Here is a 27,791-nt window from a genome sequence, read left to right on the forward strand (position 1 = left end):
CATTGCTCTTTTCAATAACCTTCACCAGCACAGTATTTAGCCTCAGTCATGTGTCCGATTTTTGCGTACAAGTGCTATCCATGGTTTACACGGATATCACTCATATGTATGATATTCTTTGGGGTCATTCACAGGTCCGTGATTTTTCGCGGTAAATTGAGGAGAGATGTCCGATTTAGATCCATGCATCAGATTAAAATCGGCAATCTAAAGGTACCTTCACACGTAACGATTTCGTTAACGATATCGTTGCTTTTTGTGACGTAGCAACGATATCGTTAACGAAATCGTTATGCGTGACAGCGACCAACGATCAGGCCCTTGCTGGGAGATCATTGGTTGGTGGGAATGATCAGGGCCTTTTTTTGGTCGCTGATCACCCGCTGTCATCGCTGAATCGGCGTGTGTGACGCCGATCCAGCAATGTGTTCACTGGTAACCAGGGTAAATATCGGCTTACTAAGCGCAGGGCCGCGCTTAGTAACCCGACATTCACCCTGGTTACCATTGTAAAAGTAAAAAAAAAAAAACAGTACATACTCACATTCCGATGTCTGTCACGTCCCCCGGCGTCAGATCCCGCACTGACTGTGTCAGCGCTGGCCGGCCGTAAAGCAGAGCACAGCGGTGACGTCATGACACAGTCAGTGCGGGAAGCTGACGCCGGGGGACGTGACAGACATCGGAATGTGAGTATGTACTGTTTTTTTTTTTTTTTAACTTTTACAATGGTAACCAGGGTAAATATCGGGTTACTAAGCGCGGCCCTGCGCTTAGTAACCCGATATTTACCCTGGTTACCCGGGGACTTCGGCATCGTTGAAGACAGTTTCAACGATGCCAAAGTTGTTCCCCTGATCGTTGGTCGCTGGAGAGAGCTGTCTGTGTGACAGCTCCCCAGCGACCACACAACGACTTACAAACGATCACGGCCAGGTCGTATCGCTGGTCGTGATCCTTGGTAAGTCGTTTAGTGTAACGGTACCTTAAGTCAATGGGTCCGTTAAAAAATGAGACAACATTTAGCTGCATTCACGTGTGGTCTGATTTTCACAGATATGGGAGAAGGTGGAGAAACTCTTTTTTTCTCCACATACGAGAAAAACTGTTGACAATCGGACCTCATTCTGATTAAAGTCTGATCAAAATAATCAGTCATTTTTTTTCATACATGAGAAAAACAGATGTCTGAATGAGACTTCACACATCCCCTCCACAGCAGGAGCAAACATTACTCTGTTGCTGCGGTTTTATACACATGAATAGTGTTGCTGCCTGCAGGAGGGGTACATAAAGTCTCCAAGAACTTGTCTAGCACTTTTATATTGATGACCTCTCCACATGGAAGATCAGCAATGACTGATCGGTAGGTGGTCGGACACCTGGCTCCCCACCGGTCAGCTGTTATCAGTGCCTGGATGTAAACAGTGTTTGGAGCAGAACAGCAGAGCTCTGTACACTGTTTAGGCTACGTTCACACTAGCGTTCGGCTAGTGTGCGTCGCGCTAGCGTCGGGCGACGCAGCGGCGACGCACGCGTCATGCGCCCCTATGTTTAACATGGGGGACGCATGCGTTTTTGCTTGTTGCGTTTTCCGACACGTGCGTCTTTTTTGACGCTAGCGTCGGACCAAGAAAACGCAACAAGTTGCATTTTTCTTGCGTCCGATTTTCGTCAAAAAACGACGCACGCGTCGAAAAACGCAGCGTTTTTGCATGCGTTTGCACACGTTTTTCGGTGCGTTGTGCGTCGCGTCGCCGACGCAGCGGCGCACAACGCTAGTGTGAACGTAGCCTTAGTGGTCATTGCTGAGAACTGCTGCCCCTATTCAATTACATCTGGCCACCATTGGAGCTGATAGAATCTGATCAGTGGGAGTGTCGTGTTGGACCCTTCCGATCTGATATTGATGACATATCCTAAGGATAAGGTCGTGGATATAAAATTAGTGGACACCCTTCCCCCCTTAAAAAACAAAGGCTGACTTCACAACCAGCAATGTGGCTAAGGTATAAATTATAAATACTTATATTGTCCAAACTAACAATGAAGATAACATCATAGTATAAAAGAGTAATACTGATATCAACTATTTCAGTTTTAAAGTTAATCTGACAACTGATTACATGGTTATCAAAATATGAAGGGGTAAACTGCACCCCGAAAAAAATTCCAAGTCTATTAAGACAAAGAGGCGCACGTCATAACCAGGGAGTCCATCCCAGAGTACATTCCATCATAAGAAGTCAAATGACAGCGCTTCAAACAATGGTGAAAAGCAAGTCTTACATTTTATTCTGCCTCCTGTGGCGACGTTTGTCTGAAGACCTTTTTCTGTCTTTGGACCGAAACATCGCCACAGGAGGCAGAATAAAATGTAAGACTTGCTTTTCACCATTGTTTGAGGCGCTGTCATTTGACTTATTATAACTGATACATGGTGTCCAACAAACCACGGGCTACATGTATCAGACGCTGGCTGTATAATCTCAGCCAGGTATGTTTGACTCTGCAGCGCGGTGGCGTTTCAGGGAAAAGCATACCGGCCGGGCACCTGTCACTCAAGGGGATCAGGCGGGGTTTAAAGTATGTTTTTCTCTGGAATGCCGCACAGGTTGCCCATGGTTCAGGCAGCATGTATCAGCTGTCAGTTTCCCTTAAAATCAATTGTTCAGGAATAGAAAAAGTAATCTGAATCTTTTCCAGAAACAATAGCACTCTGGTCCTTGGACTGAGCTTGGAATCACACAATATCGCAATTTAAGTGAATACAGCTAATTCCACTACCAGAAATAATGGACAGAGGTGATTGATGCTGGTTGTGGAAAAATAGTGACACATTTTTTTGCCCCTGTATAATTTTTTTTTTTACTCAATTCAAATATTTACATTTTGTCCAGTAGGTGCACCTGGAAGAAGCAGTCCAAGTACAATGACACCCCCACTGCACTTCCAGCCTGATTTGCATATGTCTTCTATGTTAGATTTCTTATGTCTGGCCCATAGCATCTTTGCAAATGATATAATTTTAATAAAAGTTCCATATGTAAAAACGTGCTGATAAGTTCCCTTCAATGCATAATAAGTACTTTATATAAGGAAGTTTAGTAAAAGTATCCCATTGTCTCTTCTTTTTAATTGTTGAAGGAAAAGAAAAGTCTTGAACTCTTTCAAGGATTACTCCAGGGACTACTGAAAAGAGCAGATGAACGTGGCCTGGTATGTATTATAAACGCCATGTGGTTAGGTTATTATAGAACAGCAAAAAGTAAAAATCTAAATACAGATCAAATACTGATAGCTTTTAAAAATGTGTAATGTTATTTAAAGTGCACCTCTCCTATGGAATTATTATTATAAGTAGGTGCTTCTCACAAAATAAGAATATCCTAAAAAAGTTAATTTATTTCAGTTCTTGAAAAATGATTTTAAAATCCGAAATGTTGGCCTACTGAAATGCATGTTCAGTAAATGCACTCAATACTTGGTCCTATTGCATCATTTACTGCATCAATGCGGCATGGCATGGAGGCGATCAGCCTGTGGCACTGCTGAGGTGCTATGGAAGCCCAGGTTGCTTTGATAGCAGCCTTCAGCTTGTCTGCATTGTTGGGTCTGGTGTCTCATCTTCCGCTTGACAACACCCCATAAATTCTCTATGGGGTTAAGGACAGGTGACCTTGCTGGCCAATCCAGCACAGTGATACCGTTGTTTTTAAACCAGGTGTTGGTACTTTTAGCAGTGTGGACATGTACCAAGTGCTAGGATATACATTATGTTACAGTGGCGCTAGTGTGAATCGTCTCCTAGTGCTGCAAATGTAGACAATAACCACAGTTTTGTCGGTATAATAAATATTATTCTAGAAATAAACTTGCGCAAAGAGAGACCTAAAGGAGGAGCATACGTTTACTGGAGGTAATGGGTAAAACATAAGCTAAAGATAAGAAAACACAGATTGCACTTTGCCCCTGGACTAATTGCACTTACCCCCAATCTTGTAGTTGCACCTGGCTCAGCTATAAAGGAAGACATGTATAGGTCTATAATATTGCACAGCCAGCTGCGGATAATAGCCACCTTAAAAAAAGTCGATATATGCAATACAAGGCACTTTTGTACACCACACCAATAGAACAATAAAGCAATGAGATGGATTAATGAAAGTCTTAGTTAAATGGTCCTCAGTCTGTTCAAAGTCTTAGTCTGAAGATTCACAATCCTTTTGGGTGCAGGCCCCTCGAGGTCCTGTGTAGAAATCCTATATAGTCAGTTGAAAGACATGCATGTATTTGCTGAAAAAGAACGAATAGAAGCTGTCCCGGCCGGTGGCAGAGCTTCTGCTGAAGAGGTGATGCGGCGCGCTTCAGACAGATTAACCGGGTCGGAAATCTGCTGGGTGCGCGCCGCTTTTACCTTACTTGGAGCTCATACGACGATAAAGTCGCTAGTACCTCCTTGGTTGTGCAGGCGATGGAGTTGTCCAGCGGTCCATGGTACGTGATGTATCCCAATCGCTGACAGTAGTCACTGCCTCCTCGCGGTGCGCGATGATCAGAGCAGGACCTGGCATGACGTGTTGGATCACGTGGGACTGCGGGGTGTTCAATAGATGTTGACGGTACGGGTAGCAAGAAGGACCCATATCCTACGTGTTTCGGAAAGAACGCTTTCATTCATCAGGGTAACAAGTCCTGCTGGAGAATTAAATTTCCATTTCCAAAAAGCTTGTCAGCAGAGGGAAGCATGAAGTGCTCTAAATTTTCCTGGTACACGGCTGCACTGACTTTGGTCTTGATAAAACACAGTGGGCCTACATTAGCAGATGACATGGCTCCCCAAACCATCACTGATTGTGGAAAACTCACTCTAGACTTTTAACAGCTTGAATTCTGTGCCTCTCCACTCTTCCTCCAGACTCTGGGACCTTGATTTCCAAATGAAATGCACAATTTACTTTCATGTGAAAACAACACATTGGACCAGTGATCAACAGTCCAATTCTTTTTCTCCGTGGCCCAGGTAAGACGCTTCTGGCATTGTCTATTGATCACGAGTGGCTTGACACAAGGAATGCAAAACTTGTAGTCCATGTCCTGGATACACCTGTGTGTGGTGGCTCTTCAAGCAATGACTCCAGCAGCAGTCCATTCCTTGTAAATCTCCCCCAAATTTCTGAATGGCATTTTCTTAACAATCATTGAAAGGCTACGGTTATCCCGGTTGCTTGTTCACCTTTTTCTACCACACCTTTTCCCTCCACTCAACTTTCCATTAATATTCTTGGATACAGCACTCTGTGAACAGTCAGCTTCTTTATCAATGAACTTTTGTGGCTTACCCTCCTTGTGGAGTGTGTCAATGACTGCATTCTGGACACCTGTGAAGTCAGCAGTCTTCCCCATGATTGTGAAGCCTACTGAAACAGACTAAGGGACCTTTTTAAATGCTTAGGAAGCTTTTGCAGGTGTCTTTTGTTGATCATTCTAATTTACTGACATAATGACTTTTGGGTTTTCATTGACTGTAAGCCATAATCATCAACAATAACAGAAATAAACACTTGAAATAGATCACTCTGTTTGTATTGACTCTATATGAGTTTCACTTTTTGTATTGAAGAACTGAAATAAATTAACTTTTTAATGATATTCTACTTTTGTGAGAAGCACCTGTACAGCCATGTGCTGTTTCCAATTCATTGATCCAATTTATGTTTTTTATTATCTAACCTAGTTTGTACACCCTTTTGTAGTGGTACAATTTTGCTGTGCTCATTTTTGCCATCCATAGCATCGTGGGGGTGCATGTCCACTGGCATAACTTGAAGCTCATGCACAGCGCAAAATCTCCTACAGGGCCCCCAACTAACAGGTTTTTTAATAGTAATAGTCTCTTCATATAGGCCAAAGGGACCTTTTGGGCTCCCTAAGCTCCAGGGCCTGGATTCGATTGCAACCCCTGCATCTTTCATAGTTACACCACTGGGCATGCCCTTAGTGTGAGCGCTGTACATGCACATACTTCTTTTCCCTGAGTTCCCAATATGCATTAGCTAATGCCAGCTGTTCTTTGCGTACTCTAACTGAGGCCGAGGAGGGAGAAAGCACAGTATGTCACCACAGAGTGAAGGCCATGTCTAGCTTCACAAGTGGATAAAAGCAGCTGTTAATACCTGCTGGGAAAACTAACACAGAAATGTGCCAAAATGGTTGGAAACTGATTTCTTCCAGAAGCCAAATATTTAATAATGCCTCCTGTGTGCCTTCAACCAGTAATAATGGCTCCTGTCTGCCTACACCAGCAATAATGGCTCCTCTGTGCCTACATTCATAATAATGGCCTTTTTCTGCCTACAGCCAGTCACAACGGCTCCTCTGTGCCTACATCAGTAATAATGGCTCTTTCCTGCCTACAGCCAAACACAACGGCTCCTCTGTGCCTACATCAGTAATAATGGCTCTTTACTGCCTACAGCCAGTCACAACGGCTCCTCTGTGCCTACATCAGTAATAATGGCTCTTTCCTGCCTACAGCCAGTCACAACGGCTCCTCTGTGCCTACATCCGTAATAATGGCTCTTTTCTGCCTAAGCCAGTCACAACGGCTCCTCTGTGCCTACATCAGTAATAATGGCTCTTTCCTGCCTACAGCCAGTCACAACGGCTCTTCTGTGCCTACATCAGTAATAATGGCTCTTTCCTGCCTACAGCCAGTCACAACGACTCCTCTGTGCCTACATCAGTAATAATGGCTCTTTTCTGCCTACAGCCAGTCACAACGGCTCCTCTGTGCCTACATCAGTAATAATGGCTCTTTCCTGCCTACAGCCAGTCACAACGGCTCCTCTGTGCCTACATCAGTAATAATGGCTCTTTCCTGCCTACAGCCAGTCACAACGGCTCCTCTGTGCCTACATCAGTAATAATGGCTCTTTCCTGCCTACAGCCAATCACAACGGCTCCTCTGTGCCTACATCAGTAATAATGGCTCTTTCCTGCCTACAGCCAGTCACAACGGCTCCTCTGTGCCTACATCAATAATAATGGCTCTTTCCTGCCTACAGCCAATCACAACGGCTCCTCTGTGCCTACATCAGTAATAATGGCTCTTTCATGCCTACAGCCAATCACAACGGCTCCTCTGTGCCTACATCAGTAATAATGGCTCTTTCATGCCTACAGCCAGTCACAACGACTCCTCTGTGCCTACATCAGTAATAATGGCTCTTTCATGCCTACAGCCAATCACAACAGCTCCTCTGTGCCTACATCAGTAATAATGGCTCTTTCCTGCCTACAGCCAGTCACAACGGCTCCTCTGTGCCTACATCAGTAATAATGGCTCTTTCCTGCCTACAGCCAATCACAACGGCTCCTCTGTGCCTACATCAGTAATAATGGCTCTTTCATGCCTACAGCCAATCACAACGGCTCCTCTGTGCCTACATCAGTAATAATGGCTCTTTTCTGCCTACAGCCAGTCACAACGGCTCCTCTGTGCCTACATCAGTAATAATGGCTCTTTCCTGCCTACAGCCAGTCACAACGGCTCCTCTGTGCCTACATCAGTAATAATGGCTCTTTTCTGCCTACAGCCAGTCACAACGGCTCCTCTGTGCCTACATCAGTAATAATGACTCTTTTCTGCCTACAGCCAGTCACAACGGCTCCTCTGTGCCTACATCAGTAATAATGGCTCTTTCCTCCCTACAGCCAATCACAACGGCTCCTCTGTGCCTACATCAGTAATAATGGCTCTTTTCTGCCTACAGCCAGTCACAACGGCTCCTCTGTGCCTACATCAGTAATAATGGCCTTTTTCTGCCTACAGCCAGTCACAACGGCTCCTCTGTGCCTACATCAGTAATAATGGCTCTTTCCTGCCTACAGCCAATCACAACGGCTCCTCTGTGCCTACATCAGTAATAATGGCTCTTTCCTGCCTACAGCCAGTCACAACGGCTCCTCTGTGCCTACATCAGTAATAATGGCTCTTTCCTGCCTATAGCCAGTCACAACGGCTCCTCTGTGCCTACATCAGTAATAATGGCTCTTTTCTGCCTACAGCCAGTCACAACGGCTCCTCTGTGCCTACATCAGTAATAATGACTCTTTTCTGCCTACAGCCAGTCACAACGGCTCCTCTGTGCCTACATCAGTAATAATGGCTCTTTCCTGCCTACAGCCAATCACAACGGCTCCTCTGTGCCTACATCAGTAATAATGGCTCTTTTCTGCCTACAGCCAGTCACAACGGCTCCTCTGTGCCTACATCAGTAATAACGGCCTTTTTCTGCCTACAGCCAGTCACAACGGCTCCTCTATGCCTACATCAGTAATAATGGCTCTTTCCTGCCTACAGCCAATCACAACGGCTCCTCTGTGCCTACATCAGTAATAATGGCTCTTTTCTGCCTACAGCCAGTCACAACGGCTCCTCTGTGCCTACATCAGTAATAATGGCCTTTTTCTGCCTACAGCCAGTCACAACGGCTCCTCTGTGCCTACATCAGTAATAATGGCTCTTTCCTGCCTACAGCCAATCACAACGGCTCCTCTGTGCCTACATCAGTAATAATGGCTCTTTCCTGCCTACAGCCAGTCACAACGGCTCCTCTGTGCCTACATCAGTAATAATGGCTCTTTCCTGCCTACAGCCAGTCACAATGGCTCCTCTGTGCCTACATCAGTAATAATGGCTCTTTTCTGCCTACAGCCAGTCACAACGGCTCCTCTGTGCCTACATCAGTAATAATGACTCTTTTCTGCCTACAGCCAGTCACAACGGCTCCTCTGTGCCTACATCAGTAATAATGGCTCTTTCCTGCCTACAGCCAGTCACAACGGCTCTTCTGTGCCTACATCAGTAATAATGGCTCTTTCCTGCCTACAGCCAGTCACAACGACTCCTCTGTGCCTACATCAGTAATAATGGCTCTTTTCTGCCTACAGCCAGTCACAACGGCTCCTCTGTGCCTACATCAGTAATAATGGCTCTTTCCTGCCTACAGCCAATCACAACGGCTCCTCTGTGCCTACATCAGTAATAATGGCTCTTTCCTGCCTACAGCCAGTCACAACGGCTCCTCTGTGCCTACATCAATAATAATGGCTCTTTCCTGCCTACAGCCAATCACAACGGCTCCTCTGTGCCTACATCAGTAATAATGGCTCTTTCATGCCTACAGCCAATCACAACGGCTCCTCTGTGCCTACATCAGTAATAATGGCTCTTTCATGCCTACAGCCAGTCACAACGACTCCTCTGTGCCTACATCAGTAATAATGGCTCTTTCATGCCTACAGCCAATCACAACGGCTCCTCTGTGCCTACATCAGTAATAATGGCTCTTTTCTGCCTACAGCCAGTCACAACGGCTCCTCTGTGCCTACATCAGTAATAATGGCTCTTTCCTGCCTACAGCCAGTCACAACGACTCCTCTGTGCCTACATCAGTAATAATGGCTCTTTTCTGCCTACAGCCAGTCACAACGGCTCCTCTGTGCCTACATCAGTAATAATGGCTCTTTCCTGCCTACAGCCAGTCACAACGGCTCCTCTGTGCCTACATCAGTAATAATGGCTCTTTCATGCCTACAGCCAGTCACAACGACTCCTCTGTGCCTACATCAGTAATAATGGCTCTTTCATGCCTACAGCCAATCACAACGGCTCCTCTGTGCCTACATCAGTAATAATGGCTCTTTCCTGCCTACAGCCAGTCACAACGGCTCCTCTGTGCCTACATCAGTAATAATGGCTCTTTCCTGCCTACAGCCAATCACAACGGCTCCTCTGTGCCTACATCAGTAATAATGGCTCTTTCATGCCTACAGCCAATCACAACGGCTCCTCTGTGCCTACATCAGTAATAATGGCTCTTTTCTGCCTACAGCCAGTCACAACGGCTCCTCTGTGCCTACATCAGTAATAATGGCTCTTTCCTGCCTACAGCCAGTCACAACGGCTCCTCTGTGCCTACATCAGTAATAATGGCTCTTTTCTGCCTACAGCCAATCACAACGGCTCCTCTGTGCCTACATCAGTAATAATGGCTCTTTACTGCCTACAGCCAGTCACAACGGCTCCTCTGTGCCTACATCAGTAATAATGACTCTTTTCTGCCTACAGCCAGTCACAACGGCTCCTCTGTGCCTACATCAGTAATAATGGCTCTTTCCTCCCTACAGCCAATCACAACGGCTCCTCTGTGCCTACATCAGTAATAATGGCTCTTTTCTGCCTACAGCCAGTCACAACGGCTCCTCTGTGCCTACATCAGTAATAATGGCCTTTTTCTGCCTACAGCCAGTCACAACGGCTCCTCTGTGCCTACATCAGTAATAATGGCTCTTTCCTGCCTACAGCCAATCACAACGGCTCCTCTGTGCCTACATCAGTAATAATGGCTCTTTCCTGCCTACAGCCAGTCACAACGGCTCCTCTGTGCCTACATCAGTAATAATGGCTCTTTCCTGCCTATAGCCAGTCACAACGGCTCCTCTGTGCCTACATCAGTAATAATGGCTCTTTTCTGCCTACAGCCAGTCACAACGGCTCCTCTGTGCCTACATCAGTAATAATGACTCTTTTCTGCCTACAGCCAGTCACAACGGCTCCTCTGTGCCTACATCAGTAATAATGGCTCTTTCCTGCCTACAGCCAATCACAACGGCTCCTCTGTGCCTACATCAGTAATAATGGCTCTTTTCTGCCTACAGCCAGTCACAACGGCTCCTCTGTGCCTACATCAGTAATAACGGCCTTTTTCTGCCTACAGCCAGTCACAACGGCTCCTCTATGCCTACATCAGTAATAATGGCTCTTTCCTGCCTACAGCCAATCACAACGGCTCCTCTGTGCCTACATCAGTAATAATGGCTCTTTTCTGCCTACAGCCAGTCACAACGGCTCCTCTGTGCCTACATCAGTAATAATGGCCTTTTTCTGCCTACAGCCAGTCACAACGGCTCCTCTGTGCCTACATCAGTAATAATGGCTCTTTCCTGCCTACAGCCAATCACAACGGCTCCTCTGTGCCTACATCAGTAATAATGGCTCTTTCCTGCCTACAGCCAGTCACAACGGCTCCTCTGTGCCTACATCAGTAATAATGGCTCTTTCCTGCCTACAGCCAGTCACAATGGCTCCTCTGTGCCTACATCAGTAATAATGGCTCTTTTCTGCCTACAGCCAGTCACAACGGCTCCTCTGTGCCTACATCAGTAATAATGACTCTTTTCTGCCTACAGCCAGTCACAACGGCTCCTCTGTGCCTACATCAGTAATAATGGCTCTTTCCTGCCTACAGCCAATCACAACGGCTCCTCTGTGCCTACATCAGTAATAATGGCTCTTTTCTGCCTACAGCCAGTCACAACGGCTCCTCTGTGCCTACATCAGTAATAATGGCCTTTTTCTGCCTACAGCCAGTCACAACGGCTCCTCTGTGCCTACATCAGTAATAATGGCTCTTTCCTGCCTACAGCCAATCACAACGGCTCCTCTGTGCCTACATCAGTAATAATGGCTCTTTCCTGCCTACAGCCAGTCACAACGGCTCCTCTGTGCCTACATCCGTAATAATGGCTCTTTTCTGCCTAAGCCAGTCACAACGGCTCCTCTGTGCCTACATCAGTAATAATGGCTCTTTCCTGCCTACAGCCAGTCACAACGGCTCTTCTGTGCCTACATCAGTAATAATGGCTCTTTCCTGCCTACAGCCAGTCACAACGACTCCTCTGTGCCTACATCAGTAATAATGGCTCTTTTCTGCCTACAGCCAGTCACAACGGCTCCTCTGTGCCTACATCAGTAATAATGGCTCTTTCCTGCCTACAGCCAGTCACAACGGCTCCTCTGTGCCTACATCAGTAATAATGGCTCTTTCCTGCCTACAGCCAGTCACAACGGCTCCTCTGTGCCTACATCAGTAATAATGGCTCTTTCCTGCCTACAGCCAGTCACAACGGCTCCTCTGTGCCTACATCAGTAATAATGGCTCTTTCCTGCCTACAGCCAATCACAACGGCTCCTCTGTGCCTACATCAGTAATAATGGCTCTTTCATGCCTACAGCCAATCACAACGGCTCCTCTGTGCCTACATCAGTAATAATGGCTCTTTTCTGCCTACAGCCAGTCACAACGGCTCCTCTGTGCCTACATCAGTAATAATGGCTCTTTCCTGCCTACAGCCAGTCACAACGGCTCCTCTGTGCCTACATCAGTAATAATGGCTCTTTTCTGCCTACAGCCAGTCACAACGGCTCCTCTGTGCCTACATCAGTAATAATGACTCTTTTCTGCCTACAGCCAGTCACAACGGCTCCTCTGTGCCTACATCAGTAATAATGGCTCTTTCCTCCCTACAGCCAATCACAACGGCTCCTCTGTGCCTACATCAGTAATAATGGCTCTTTTCTGCCTACAGCCAGTCACAACGGCTCCTCTGTGCCTACATCAGTAATAATGGCCTTTTTCTGCCTACAGCCAGTCACAACGGCTCCTCTGTGCCTACATCAGTAATAATGGCTCTTTCCTGCCTACAGCCAATCACAACGGCTCCTCTGTGCCTACATCAGTAATAATGGCTCTTTCCTGCCTACAGCCAGTCACAACGGCTCCTCTGTGCCTACATCAGTAATAATGGCTCTTTCCTGCCTACAGCCAATCACAACGGCTCCTCTGTGCCTACATCAGTAATAATGGCTCTTTTCTGCCTACAGCCAGTCACAACGGCTCCTCTGTGCCTACATCAGTAATAATGGCCTTTTTCTGCCTACAGCCAGTCACAACGGCTCCTCTGTGCCTACATCAGTAATAATGGCTCTTTCCTGCCTACAGCCAATCACAATGGCTCCTCTGTGCCTACATCAGTAATAATGGCTCTTTCCTGCCTACAGCCAGTCACAACGGCTCCTCTGTGCCTACATCAGTAATAATGGCTCTTTCCTGCCTACAGCCAGTCACAATGGCTCCTCTGTGCCTACATCAGTAATAATGGCTCTTTTCTGCCTACAGCCAGTCACAACGGCTCCTCTGTGCCTACATCAGTAATAATGACTCTTTTCTGCCTACAGCCAGTCACAACGGCTCCTCTGTGCCTACATCAGTAATAATGGCTCTTTCCTGCCTACAGCCAATCACAACGGCTCCTCTGTGCCTACATCAGTAATAATGGCTCTTTTCTGCCTACAGCCAGTCACAACGGCTCCTCTGTGTCTACATCAGTAATAATGGCTCTTTCCTGCCTACAGCCAGTCACAACGGCTCCTCTGTGCCTACATCAGTAATAATGGCTCTTTCCTGCCTACAGCCAATCACAACGGCTCCTCTGTGCCTACATCAGTAATAATGACTCTTTCCTGCCTACAGCCAGTCACAACGGCTCCTCTGTGCCTACATCAATAATAATGGCTCTTTCCTGCCTACAGCCAATCACAACGGCTCCTCTGTGCCTACATCAGTAATAATGGCTCTTTCATGCCTACAGCCAATCACAACGGCTCCTCTCTGCCTACATCAGTAATAATGGCTCTTTCATGCCTACAGCCAGTCACAACGACTCCTCTGTGCCTACATCAGTAATAATGGCTCTTTCATGCCTACAGCCAATCACAACGGCTCCTCTGTGCCTACATCAGTAATAATGGCTCTTTCCTGCCTACAGCCAGTCACAACGGCTCCTCTGTGCCTACATCAGTAATAATGGCTCTTTCCTGCCTACAGCCAATCACAACGGCTCCTCTGTGCCTACATCAGTAATAATGGCTCTTTCATGCCTACAGCCAATCACAACGGCTCCTCTGTGCCTACATCAGTAATAATGGCTCTTTTCTGCCTAGAGCCAGTCACAACGGCTCCTCTGTGCCTACATCAGTAATAATGGCTCTTTCCTGCCTACAGCCAGTCACAACGGCTCCTCTGTGCCTACATCAGTAATAATGGCTCTTTTCTGCCTACAGCCAGTCACAACGGCTCCTCTGTGCCTACATCAGTAATAATGACTCTTTTCTGCCTACAGCCAGTCACAACGGCTCCTCTGTGCCTACATCAGTAATAATGGCTCTTTCCTCCCTACAGCCAATCACAACGGCTCCTCTGTGCCTACATCAGTAATAATGGCTCTTTTCTGCCTACAGCCAGTCACAACGGCTCCTCTGTGCCTACATCAGTAATAATGGCCTTTTTCTGCCTACAGCCAGTCACAACGGCTCCTCTGTGCCTACATCAGTAATAATGGCTCTTTCCTGCCTACAGCCAATCACAACGGCTCCTCTGTGCCTACATCAGTAATAATGGCTCTTTCCTGCCTACAGCCAGTCACAACGGCTCCTCTGTGCCTACATCAGTAATAATGGCTCTTTCCTGCCTATAGCCAGTCACAACGGCTCCTCTGTGCCTACATCAGTAATAATGGCTCTTTTCTGCCTACAGCCAGTCACAACGGCTCCTCTGTGCCTACATCAGTAATAATGACTCTTTTCTGCCTACAGCCAGTCACAACGGCTCCTCTGTGCCTACATCAGTAATAATGGCTCTTTCCTGCCTACAGCCAATCACAACGGCTCCTCTGTGCCTACATCAGTAATAATGGCTCTTTTCTGCCTACAGCCAGTCACAACGGCTCCTCTGTGCCTACATCAGTAATAACGGCCTTTTTCTGCCTACAGCCAGTCACAACGGCTCCTCTATGCCTACATCAGTAATAATGGCTCTTTCCTGCCTACAGCCAATCACAACGGCTCCTCTGTGCCTACATCAGTAATAATGGCTCTTTTCTGCCTACAGCCAGTCACAACGGCTCCTCTGTGCCTACATCAGTAATAATGGCCTTTTTCTGCCTACAGCCAGTCACAACGGCTCCTCTGTGCCTACATCAGTAATAATGGCTCTTTCCTGCCTACAGCCAATCACAATGGCTCCTCTGTGCCTACATCAGTAATAATGGCTCTTTCCTGCCTACAGCCAGTCACAACGGCTCCTCTGTGCCTACATCAGTAATAATGGCTCTTTCCTGCCTACAGCCAGTCACAATGGCTCCTCTGTGCCTACATCAGTAATAATGGCTCTTTTCTGCCTACAGCCAGTCACAACGGCTCCTCTGTGCCTACATCAGTAATAATGACTCTTTTCTGCCTACAGCCAGTCACAACGGCTCCTCTGTGCCTACATCAGTAATAATGGCTCTTTCCTGCCTACAGCCAATCACAACGGCTCCTCTGTGCCTACATCAGTAATAATGGCTCTTTTCTGCCTACAGCCAGTCACAACGGCTCCTCTGTGCCTACATCAGTAATAATGGCCTTTTTCTGCCTACAGCCAGTCACAACGGCTCCTCTGTGCCTACATCAGTAATAATGGCTCTTTCCTGCCTACAGCCAATCACAACGGCTCCTCTGTGCCTACATCAGTAATAATGGCTCTTTTCTGCCTACAGCCAGTCACAACGGCTCCTCTGTGCCTACATCAGTAATAATGGCCTTTTTCTGCCTACAGCCAGTCACAACGGCTCCTCTGTGCCTACATCAGTAATAATGGCTCTTTCCTGCCTACAGCCAATCACAACGGCTCCTCTGTGCCTACATCAGTAATAATGGCTCTTTCCTGCCTACAGCCAATCACAACGGCTCCTCTGTGCCTACATCAGAAATAATGGCTCTTTCCTGCCTACAGCCAGTCACAACGGCTCCTCTGTGCCTACATCAGTAATAATGGCTCTTTCCTGCCTACAGCCAGTCACAACGGCTCCTCTGTGCCTACATCAGTAATAATGGCTCTTTTCTGCCTACAGCCAGTCACAACGGCTCCTCTGTGCCTACATCAGTAATAATGACTCTTTTCTGCCTACAGCCAGTCACAACGGCTCCTCTGTGCCTACATCAGTAATAATGGCTCTTTCCTGCCTACAGCCAATCACAACGGCTCCTCTGTGCCTACATCAGTAATAATGGCTCTTTTCTGCCTACAGCCAGTCACAACGGCTCCTCTGTGCCTACATCAGTAATAATGGCCTTTTTCTGCCTACAGCCAGTCACAACGGCTCCTCTGTGCCTACATCAGTAATAATGGCCTTTTTCTGCCTACAGCCAGTCACAACGGCTCCTCTGTGTCTACATCCGTAATAATGGCCTTTTTCTGCCTACAGCCAGTCACAACGGCTCCTCTGTGCCTACATCAGTAATAATGGCTCTTTTCTGCCTACAGCCAGTCACAACGGCTCCTCTGTGCCTACATCAGTAATAATGGTTCCCCTGTGCCTACACCCAGTAAAATCATCTATGCCTACAGCCTGTAATAATGGCTCCTCTATGCATACAGCCTGTAATAATGGCTCATCTCTTCCAACAACCAGCAATAATGGCTCATTTGTGCCTACAACTTGTAAAAATTGCTTCTCTGTGCCTATACAGTAATAATGGCTCCTCTGTTGATACACCAGTAATAATAGCTTCTTTGTGCCTTCAACAAATTTTAATGGCTCCTCTGTGTGCCAAAAGTTGTAATAATGGCTCCTTTCTGCCTATAGCCAGTCATAATGGCTCCTTTCAGCGTACAGCCAGAATAATGGCTCCTCTGTTCCTACAACAAGCAATAATGTTTCTTCTGTGCCTGCAACGAGTAATAATGGTTCTTCTGTGCCTACACCAGTAATAATGGCTCCTCTATTGATATGCCAGTAATAATGTATTCTATGTGCCTCCAACAAGTAGTAATTGCTCCTCTGTGCCTATACCAGTAATAATGGCTCCTCTGTGCCTACAACATATAATAATTGCTCCTCTGTGCCTACAACATATAATTGCTCCTCTGTGCCTACGCCAGTAACAATGGCTCCTCTGTGCCTACACCAGTAATAATGGCTCCTCTGTGTCTACACCAGTATCAATGGCTCCTCTGTGCCTACACCCATAATTATGGCTCCTCTGTGCCTAAATCAGTAATAATGGCTCCTCTATGCCTACAACATATAATAATTGCTCCTCTGTGCCTACGCCAGTAACAATGGCTCCTCTGTGCCTGTACCAGTAATAATGGCTCCTCTCTTCCTAAACCATTAACAATTGCTCCTCTGTTGACACAACAGTAATAATGGATTTTGATATGCCTCCAATAAGTAATAATGGCTCCTCTGTGCCTATACCAGTAACTTCTCATGTACAGCACCATGGAATCAATGGTGCTAAATAAATAAATAAATCATAATAATAAATAATGGCTCATTTCGGCATTCAACCAATAATAATGGCTCATCTGTGCCTGCAAGCATTATTAATGCTTCATCTGTGCCTCAACCAGTAAAAATTGCCTCTTATTGCCTTCAAGCAGTAATAGAATTTCTTGTTTTTTTTAATGTATGGGTTAAACATTTATATTTTAATAAATAAGAATTTTATTATTATTACTATTATTATTATTATTTATATAGCACCATTAATTCCATGGTGCTGTACATGAGAAAGGGGTTACGTACAAAGTTATAGATATTGTTTACAGTAAACAAATTTACGATGACGGAACTGGTACAGAGGGGAGAGGACCCTGTCTTTGCGGACTTACATTCCACGGGATAATGGGGAAGAGACAAAAGGTCGGAGTTGCAGCAGCTCCGGTGGTGGTGAGGAGGCAGCTCGGGCGATGGTGAGGCGGCAGAATGGTTATTGCAGGCTGTAACCTTTCCTGAAGAGATGGGATTTCAGGTTCCGTCTGAAGGATCCGAGGGTGGTGGATAATCGGACGTCTTGAGGCGTGGAATTCCAGAGGATGGGGATATTCGGGAGAAATCTTGGAGGTGGTTGTGTGAGGAACGAATAAGTGTGGTGGAGAGTAGGAGGTCTTGGGAGGATCGAAGATTGCATGAGGGAATATATTAGGAGATTAGTTCTGAGATATAGGGAGGGACAGGTTGTGGATGGCTTTGTAGGTCTGTGTTAGTAGTTTGAACTGGATTTGTTGGGGAATTGGGAGCCAGTGGAGGATTTGCAGAGGCGAGAAACGGGAGTAGCGAGGAGAGAGGTGGATTAGTCGGGCAGCAGAGTTGAGGACAGACTGAAGTGGTGCAAGAGAGGTGGCGGGCAGCAGACTTGAGGACAGACTGGAGTGGTGCAAGAGAGGTAGCGGGGAGGCCACAGAGGAGGGTGTTGCAGTAATCGAGGCGGGAAATGATGAGGACATGCACAAGAGTTTTAGTAGATTGAGGACTGAGGAAGGGACGGATTCTGGAAATATTTTTGAGTTGGAGGTAACAGGAGGTGGCAAAAGTTTGGATGTGCGGTTTGAAGGACAGGGCAGAATCGAGAGTTACTCCGAGGCAGCAGATTTCAGGTGAGGGAGAGAGATTAATGCCGTTTACCATAATAGATAGGTCAGGTAGGGAAGTACGTGAGATGGAGGAAAGATGATGAGTTTGGTTTTGTCTACATTGAGTTTTAGTAAGCGAGAGGTGAAGGAGGAGGATATGGCTGATAGACACTCCGGGAATCTGGACAGCAGAGAGGTGACATCTGGGCCAGAGAGGTAGATCTGAGTGTCGTCTGCATACAAGTGGTACTGGAAGCCATGGGACTTTGAGTTGTCCAATGCCAAGGGTATAAATGGAAAAAAGTAGGTGCCCCAGGACAGAGCCTTGAGAGAACTCCAACAGAGAGAGGGTGGGATGAGAAGGTAGTGTGGGAGTGGGAAATGCTAAATGTGCGGTCGGAAAGGTATGAGGCAATCCAGGACACGGCAAGGTCTTTGATGCCAAGGGAAGAAAGAATCTGTAGCAGTAGGGAAGGCAGAGAACAGGTCGAGAAGGAAGAGGATGGAGAACTGTCTGTTAGCTTTGGCTGTAAGTCATTAGTGATTTTGGTCAGGGCAGTTTCAGTGGAGTGGTGATTGGAGCCAGATTGAAGCCAGACTGGAGGTTGTCAAGGAGAGAGTTAGGTGAGAGGTAGGAGGGAGGAAAGTTGAGCATGGACATGCTGCTCAAGGAGTTTGGAAGCACATGGGAGCAGTGATATGGGGCGATAGCTGGGCATAGCAGTTGGGTCAAAATTAGGTTTTTTGAGGATGGGTGTGATGGTGGCATGTTTGAAGTTTGAAGGCAGAGGGGAAGGTACCAGAAGATAGCTATAGGTTAAAGAGATGGGTTAGGCCTGGAATGAGCGTGCTAGTGAGGTTGGGGAGCAGGTGAAAAGGGAGGGGGTCGAGTGCACAGGTGGTGAAGTGTGATTTGGAAAGGAGATGAGTAAGCTCTCCTTCAGTGATGTTGGAGAGGGAGATTATTAGGGAAGGGAAGAAGTCTGGTATAGGGAGAGGTTGGGGTGGTGGAACAGTAAAGGTTTGCTTTGGTTGGTCAATCTTATTTTTGAAGTAGGTGGCAAAGTCCTCGGCAGAGATGAGGGGAGTTGGAGGTGGCAGTGCTGGGTGGAGGAGAGAGTTGAATATGCTGGAACAGTTGTTTTGGGTTGTAGGATAATAAAGATACACGGTTTGTGAAATAGATCTGTTTAGCAGAGGGGAGGGCTAATTTGAAAGCAAATGTAGCTTGTAGCTTATTTTATGGACGTAAACATACCAAATATAGTTACAGTTAGTGCTTTTAGTGGCAGATGCTGGGTCTATAACATAGCTGTCTGTTGCTCAGTATGGAGATGGCTCAAGTTCTAAACCCACTCCAACCCAACAAAGAGGTTAACAGTATACATTTAGGGAAGGATTTAGTAGTATTGGCCTTCAGATATAGGCCAAAGGCACCTTTTTTTGACTCTCAAGGCTTCAGACACTGGGTACAACTGCAACTGCTACACGACTATAGTGATGTCCCTTTTCATGCTTCCTTCTTTTCTGTCTACAACCTGTAAAATGTTTCCACTATGCCTCACCTTCATAATTACTGCCTAATTTGAGCTTCCCACCTGTAATAATGCCCCATCTGTGTCTTCAATTCACAATAAATAATACCCAATTTGTGCCTCCCACTAATAATAATGCCCCTTCTGTGCCTCCTTCGAGAAATAATGCCATATTGTTTCCTCTCACTTGTAATAATGCCCCTTCTGTGCCTCCCATGAGAAATAATGCCCCATGTATGCCTCTTACTCATAATAAATAATAGCCCATCTGTGCCTCCACCTCGTGATAATACCCCATCTGTTCCCCTCATTCATAATAATACCCCATTGGTGTCTCCCACTCATAATAAATAATGCCCCATCTGTGCCTTTCACTCGTAATAATGTCCCATCTGTACCTCTCACTTGTAATAATGCGCCATCTGTGCCTCCAACTCACAAAAATGCTGCTCTTGTGCCTCTCACATGTATTAATACCTCACTCGTAATAATGTCCCATCTATACCTCTCACTTGTAATAATGCGCCATCTGTGAGTCCAACTCACAAAAATGCTGCTCTTGTGCCTCTCACATGTATTAATACCTCACTCGTAATAATTTCCCATCTATACCTCTCACTTGTAATAATGCCACATCTGTGCCTCCCACTCACAAAAATGCTGCTCCTGTACTTCTCACATGTAAAAATACCCCACTCGTAATAATGTCCCATCTATACATCTCACTCATAATAATCAAAGTCCTTTATTTTCCCATGTCATGGGGTGAGGACATTATAATGGGACGGCAGGTACAAACGAGGGTGCACGGTGATGACGTTGGACGAAGGCCATTTCGCGCCGACTGCGCTTCAACGTGTCACCTGGACCCGTTGAAGCGCAGTCGGCGTGAAACGGCCGTCGTCCAACGTCGTCACCGTGCACCCTCGTTTGTACCTGCCGTCCCGTTATAATGTCCTCACCCCATGACATGGGAAAATAAAGGACTTTGATTGCAACACTATTTGGTGAGTGCCACATCTTCATTTTCTTTTTCTGTATATGGCAAATACTCCTTGACGCATGTTGTTGAGCACCACGTTTTTAAGAGTGTGAATTACCACTAATTGGCGGCTAAACGGACTATCCATTTAAGGTATACAAACTGCCATTTCTACCTAGTGCCGTTCTACTTTTTCTCTTTTTGAAAATCACTCATAATGTCCCATCTGTGCCTCTGTCTTGTAATAATGTCCCATCAATGTCTCCCATCCATTATAAATAATGGCCATATAACTCAGGCGAGAATTTAAACGTAATGATCAGACTGACTGGCTGCTCTCCCGACCTGAGCATTACAGCATGTATTTCTGTGCAGTTGTCACGTGCATGTTGGGAGAGCTATCGACCAGTCCAAGTGTTGTGTTCCAATCCCCAAAGTCCGAGTTATATGGTCTTCTGACTTTTCTCTTAATAGTGCTGGTATGCACAGGTGGGACGACCTTTAACCTTTTAAGGACCCACTTATTTTATAACTTCTTCAACGGAGAATTTTTTTTCACTTTTTCATTATCATGTTTCAAAAGTTGTGATATTTTTATTTATCTGCCAATGTGGTCATTTGGGTCTTGTTTTGTCGCAGGCGTTCTATTTTTGAATTCTGCGAATTTCAGGGAATGTATAATTTATTGATTGGATTTTATAATTCTTTTTTTCTAGTGGGGGCAATACAATAGTAACTGCAAATCTGCAAGTTTTGTGATCAGTTTATGGTATTCACTGCACGGTATACAGTAAATTTATTCAGCGAGTCAGCACAATAAATGGGATAAAACATTTCTACAGTTTTTTACATTTTATTACTTTGACAAAATTATAACTTTTTTTTTCTTTATCATCTATCTGTTCATGCGTCTTCACTCTAAGAGTGATAACATTTTTTCTAAGCAGATAAAGCTGTGTGGGGCGTCTTTTTTACAGGATATACAGCTCTGGCAAAAATTAAGAGACCACTGCAAAATTTTCAGTTTGTCTGATTTTTGGCCTTATAGGTATATTTTTGAGTAAAATGTAAATTGTTCTTTTATTCTATAAACTACTGACAACATGTCTCCGAATTTCCAAGCAATAAATTTTGTATTTATTTTCTGAAAATGAGAAATGGTCAAAATAACAAAATACTGCATTGCTTGCAGACCTCAAATAATGCAAAGAAAACAAGTTCATGGGGGCGTGGCTTGCAGAGGGAAGGGAGCGGTACTACTTGCTAGGAGCTCCTGCAAATCCCTTCAAAAAAGCATACAATAGCAGACTAAAAGTGGAAATATTGACCTCAAAAGAGACAAGAACATGCCTGGATCCACTTATAAGAGTAAGAAACCTGAACCACAATGGAAAAATCCCTCTTTGGGACAGGGGAACATCAGGAGACTTGACGGGAGGCCTAACAACGCAAGCAGGAAGTCGGACCAGGCCTGCACCTCGAGTGCTGGCACAGCACCAAATCTCGTCGAAGCCAGCCGGTACTTGTGACCTTCCCCAACAATGAGCCACGGCGTACTAAAGCTCCTGGGGCGGTCGGAAGTGTCGCTGCAAGAACCAGAAAAGTGGCTGCGATTTCTGGCACCGGGAGAGGACAAGGAGGAACCATGGAGGATCTGGCGGTAAAGCAGAAGCTGAAGCCCGATGCATCATCTCCAACCGGACCAGAGCACAGAGGAGGACTAAGCAATTAACCCCGGCTTACTGAAGTCCCTGGAGAGTTCAGCGGTGACGCAGCATGGAACTGAAAGGTAGCGGCACTCCCGGGCGCTGGGACAGGACGGGGAGGAGCAGTGGAGAGACCAGCGGTAAACATGAAGCCGGTGCTCGGCGCGACATCCTCGGCCGGACCGAAGCAATATGTAGGATTGAGGTATGAAGTGCCGGCATTTGTACCGAGACCGCAGGAGGAGGAGGGATCCCAGGTACAGGGGGAGGCTGTGGCAGCAGTGCAGGAGAACTCAACATGGAGGCAATATCAGCCCGGGAAGCTTCATACTCACCAAGATAAAGACAGATCTCATGTGACCGCTGCAAATACTGAAGGAGGACAAAAACCACCGCTATCCTGCGATGCAGCCAGACAGACTGCGACCCTGGTAAGCAGCTCTCCTCATTCATGCAAACTCCCTCACACTGCATTTTTTTGTGCTGAACATACTGATAATGATCAGCAATACTTTAATCAATCATACACAGGGGAAGCTAGGGAGAAGTCTGTTTTTATAGGGCCAGTACACCAGGAACTCTCTGACTGCAGTACACCTATTCCTGGCCAAATCCTGGAATCTACTGTTTATTCTTCCCAGCTGAGACATGCAATATATGAGCAAAAGCTGGCAAATGAAGTCCCCCCCCCCCTCCCTGTATCTTCAAAACCTGCCGAACAGGCTTCACACTGTAATTTCCATGGCATAGTCCCACCTCCTCACACTGCTGCGGAATACATCATGGGGATCTTAAAGAGATAATTCCGAATGAGTCCTTAAGCTATGTTGATCACTTACCTGATCATCTCAAAATAAAATTCACTGAATTCCCTGTGAAGGAACTCAGAGCTTGCTTGAGGGAACGCAATTTGATGCATACAAATAAGAACCGAGACACCCATGTTGATCATAATGAAGTCTTAACAGATTATTCGGGCAGTTCTCTTGCCTCATCATACAGTCTGGAAAACGTATATTCAGAGGAATCCTTTGACGATATTGATTCATCAGAAACTGGGGAAAATGATTTCTCTGATTCATCCACATCTGCTCATTCTTCCACAAAGAAGGCGGTCAAACACGTAAATTCTAGATCAACTGGTGGACTGGGTCAGGGGTGGCCATCCTCTGATCTACTAGTGATTGACAGTATCCCTGCATCTGATAATCACCCTACAGAGGGTTTCATGGTTAACATACTCACATCTCTTTTAACCACAGCTGAACACTTGGGAAAGCAGGCCTTTGGAGAAGGCGAAAATGAGTTTCTGAAATGTCTTGAGACACAACTCTCAGAACAAAAGGAAATTAATAACACTATAGCTTCAGAAGCCTTTATAAAAAAAACTCTTTAGAGACTCATTGTTGAAAATGGTTACTGCTACTCACTCAACTTCTTCCGGAATCTCAGTTGATTCTACTTCTGATCCTGACACAGCAATCGCCTTTAAGGGGGACCTCGATCTTGATGGTTTTCAAATTCTACCGTCAATTTCTGACTCACTAGACAAGATTTAAAAGGATATGGATTATCTCAGAACCAGCTTACTTGATTATGAAGATTTCAGGAGAAAGAACAACGTAAAAATCAGGGGGATCCCTGAGTCAGTTCAGACTCATCAACTAAAAGGATACATCTTTTCAATGGTTACTCATTTTTTCCCTAATATAGGTGAGAACTGTCTGATCGAAAAAGCTTTCAGGGTACGTAGACCGCCCTCTCTACCACAAGATATAGCCACGGATGTTATCGTTTCATTCTACCCAAACTGGATAAAAAACGCACTCTTCGGATTATCAAATGACTCAAAATTCCTTGCATCCCCATACAGCGGTTTGGTCTTCTTTAAAGACTTATCAAAACACACGTTAAAAAAAAGGAAAGCTCCTTCCCAATTCACATTTGATCTCCGGCGAGCTGGGATTCCCTACATCTGGACTAGATCCTCGACTCTCCAAGTCAAATATGCAACAGACTTCTTTTATATTTCTTCTCAAGAGGAAGGAAACGACTTTCTCGAATACACTGGATTAAAAATATCAAAGGCCTCTCCTGAAGTCTCTTCCACACAAAGCCGGTCCGTTGACCTAACCGAAGAAATGTACTAAAAAGCGTACTTAATATTTTATAACCACAGGTTAGGGTAGCTAGAATATTTCCACTTCTATAGCATTCTCTTGATTTGAGCCGATCTTTTACCCCATTAATGCTGGATTTTTAAGATTCTCCCAGTGGTATAGTCTGGGATCACTTAAGGGTGACCCCAGGCAAGGCAGACCTACATATTTTAGCATAACGTTCATATATAGCGTACTTCAAGCCTCTGATACTTCTTCAGATACTTTAGATTCGGATAGTAACCTACTGTCATTTTGGCTAAATTTGCGTGTAAATGTATGTTTGTCTGCTTTTTCTTTTAGGTATGCACATTAAGTAATTGACACCTGTCTCTAAAATGGTTACATACATACCTATTTTATCTTTCCTCTTCCTGTATCCTTTCCCCATCCCTCCCTTCCTCTTCCCTCCCATACTTCCCTGATCTGTGAAAAATATTGTAATCTAATGAAAATGCATTATAAAAGTTACAAAATGCTTATAAAAATACTGCGGGGAGTAAGGAGCGGCCATTTTCTTTTGGACTGTGCCTGTCGCTGATTGGTCGCGGCAGCCATGACAGGCAGCTGGCGAGACCAATCAGCGATTGAATACCCGTCACAGAAGGACAGACAGAAAGACGGAAGTGACCCTTAGACAATTTTATATATAGATTTGGAAAAGAAAACAAGTTCATAATCATTTAGAAACAACAATACTAATGTTTTAACTCAGGAAGAGTTCAGAAATCAATATTTTGTGGAATAACCATGATGTTTAATCACAGCTTTCATGCGTCTTGGCATGCTTTCCACCAGTCTTTCACACTGCTCCTGGTGCAAAAATGTAAGCAGTTCTTCTTTGTGTGATGGCTTGTGACTATCCATCATCCTCTTGATTAGATTCCAGAGGTTTTCAATGGGGTTCAGGTCTGGAGATTGGGCTGCCCATGACAGAGATTTGATGTGGTGGTCTCTTAATTTTTTGCCAGAGCTGTATATATATATAAGACAAAGATCAGCACAGTTAAAAAAAAAAAAATAGGGTGCAGAGCCTCAAAGGCACATACCAGTCATTTTGTGTAGAATCAAAAAGTGTTGAAGCAGCACACCATAGTGTAGTTATAAGGTGCTCTTTGTAACTACAGTATGGTGTGAGGCTTCAACTCTTTTTGATATATATCTAGATGGTGGCCTGATTCTAATGCATCGGGTATTCTAGAATTCTAGAATATGCTTGTCCACATAGTATATTGCACAGCCATTTAGTATATTGCCCAGCCACGAATTATATAACACAGTCACGTAGTATATTGCACAGCCACGTAGTATATTGCCCAGCCACGTAGTATATTGCCCAGTCACGTAGTATATTGCCCAGCCACGTAGTATATAACACAGTCACGTAGTATATTGCACAGCCACGTAGTATATTGAACAGCCACGTAGTATATTGCCCAGTCACGTAGTATATTGCCCAGTCACGTAGTATATTGCCCAGTCACATAGTATATAACACAGTCACGTAGTATATAGCACAGCCGCAGAGTATATAGCAGAGCCCACGTAGTATATACTCGCCTTCCGTCCGCAGCTGTCACCGCCGCATGTGCTGCGCTGTTTGCTGCTGTCGCAGCTGTCATCAATAACCGCCACCGTCATCACTGACTGCGGCCGCAAATTTAGTCCCTGGCTTTTGGCGGCGGTAGGCCCAACAGCGCCCATGGTCCCGGCCGGCTCCGCCTTCCTCATGGTGACTCCGCCTCCTTTGCAGTGCTTCTGGCCGGGCTTGTACTGGCTGGCCGCGACCCGCGGCCGGTAATTTAGTCCCCGGCTTTTTGGTGAGGTAGGCCCAACAGCATCCATGGTCCCAGCTGCCTCCGCCATCCTTATAGTTACATAGTTACATAGTTATTAAGGTTGAAGGAAGACTATAAGTCCATCTAGTTCAACCCATAGCCTAACCTAACATGCCCTAACATGTTGATCCAGAGGAAGGCAAAAAAAAACCCATGTGGCAAATAGTAAGCTCCACATTGGGAAAAAAAATTCCTTCCCGACTCCACATACGGCAATCAGACTAGTTCCCTGGATCAACGCCCTAACAAGGAACCTAGTATATATACCCTGTAACATTATACTTTTCCAGAAAGGCATCCAGTCCCCTCTTAAATTTAAGTAATGAATCACTCATTACAACATCATACGGCAGAGAGTTCCATAGTCTCACTGCTCTTACAGTAAAGAATCCGCGTCTGTTATTATGCTTAAACCTTTTTTCCTCCAAACGTAGAGGATCTCCCCTTGTCCCTGTTTCAGGTCTATGATTAAAAAGATCATTAGAAAGGTCTTTGTACTGTCCCCTCATATATTTATACATTAACATAAGATCACCCCTTAGTCTTCGTTTTTCCAAACTTAATAGCCCCAAGTGTAATAACCTATCTTGGTATTGCAGATCCCCCAGTCCTCTAATAACCTTGGTCGCTCTTCTCTGCACCCGCTCCAGTTCAGCTATGTCTTTTTTATACACCGGAGACCAGAACTCTGCACAGTATTCTAAGTGTGGTCGAACTAGTGACTTGTATAGAGGTAAAATTATGTTCTCCTCATGAGCATCTGTGCTTCTTTTAATGCATCCCATTATTTTATTTGCCTTTGTAGCAGCTGCCTGACACTGGCCACTGAATATGAGTTTGTCATCCACCCACACACCCAGGTCTTTTTCATTGACTGTTTTGCCCAGAGTATTAGAATTAAGCACATAATTATACATCTTATTCCTTCTACCCAAGTGCATGACCTTACATTTATCCCCATTAAAGCTCATTTGCCATTTATCAGCCCAAGCTTCTAGTTTACATAAATCACCCTGTAATATAAAATTGTCCTCCTCTGTATTGATTACCCTGCAGAGTTTAGTGTCATCTGCAAATATTGAAATTCTACTCTGAATGCCCCCTACAAGGTCATTAATAAATATGTTAAAAAGAAGAGGGCCCAATACTGACCCCTGTGGTACCCCACTGCTAACCGCTACCCAGTCCGAGTGTGCTCCATTAACAACCACCCTTTGTTTCCTATCCCTGAGCCAGCTCTCAACCCACTTACACATATTTTCCCCT

The 27,791-nt window shown here is 45.4% G+C and overlaps 1 protein-coding gene across 6 annotated transcripts in view; it reads left to right on the top strand.

Annotated features, from left to right (window-relative positions):
- Nucleotides 1–27,791, top strand: part of LOC138647928 (uncharacterized) — a 223,022-nt gene that overhangs the window by 100,041 nt on the left and 95,190 nt on the right. For all 6 annotated transcript variants that reach the window (XM_069737300.1, XM_069737301.1, XM_069737304.1 and 3 more), the window contains exon 3: nt 3,148–3,219. In XM_069737300.1, the coding sequence (XP_069593401.1) occupies nt 3,148–3,219 (72 nt within the window). The remainder of the gene's footprint in view (nt 1–3,147; nt 3,220–27,791) is intronic.

This window comes from Ranitomeya imitator, chromosome 8 (genome assembly GCF_032444005.1).
Source record: "Ranitomeya imitator isolate aRanImi1 chromosome 8, aRanImi1.pri, whole genome shotgun sequence".
In the NCBI taxonomy this organism is placed as follows: Eukaryota; Metazoa; Chordata; class Amphibia; order Anura; family Dendrobatidae; genus Ranitomeya; species Ranitomeya imitator.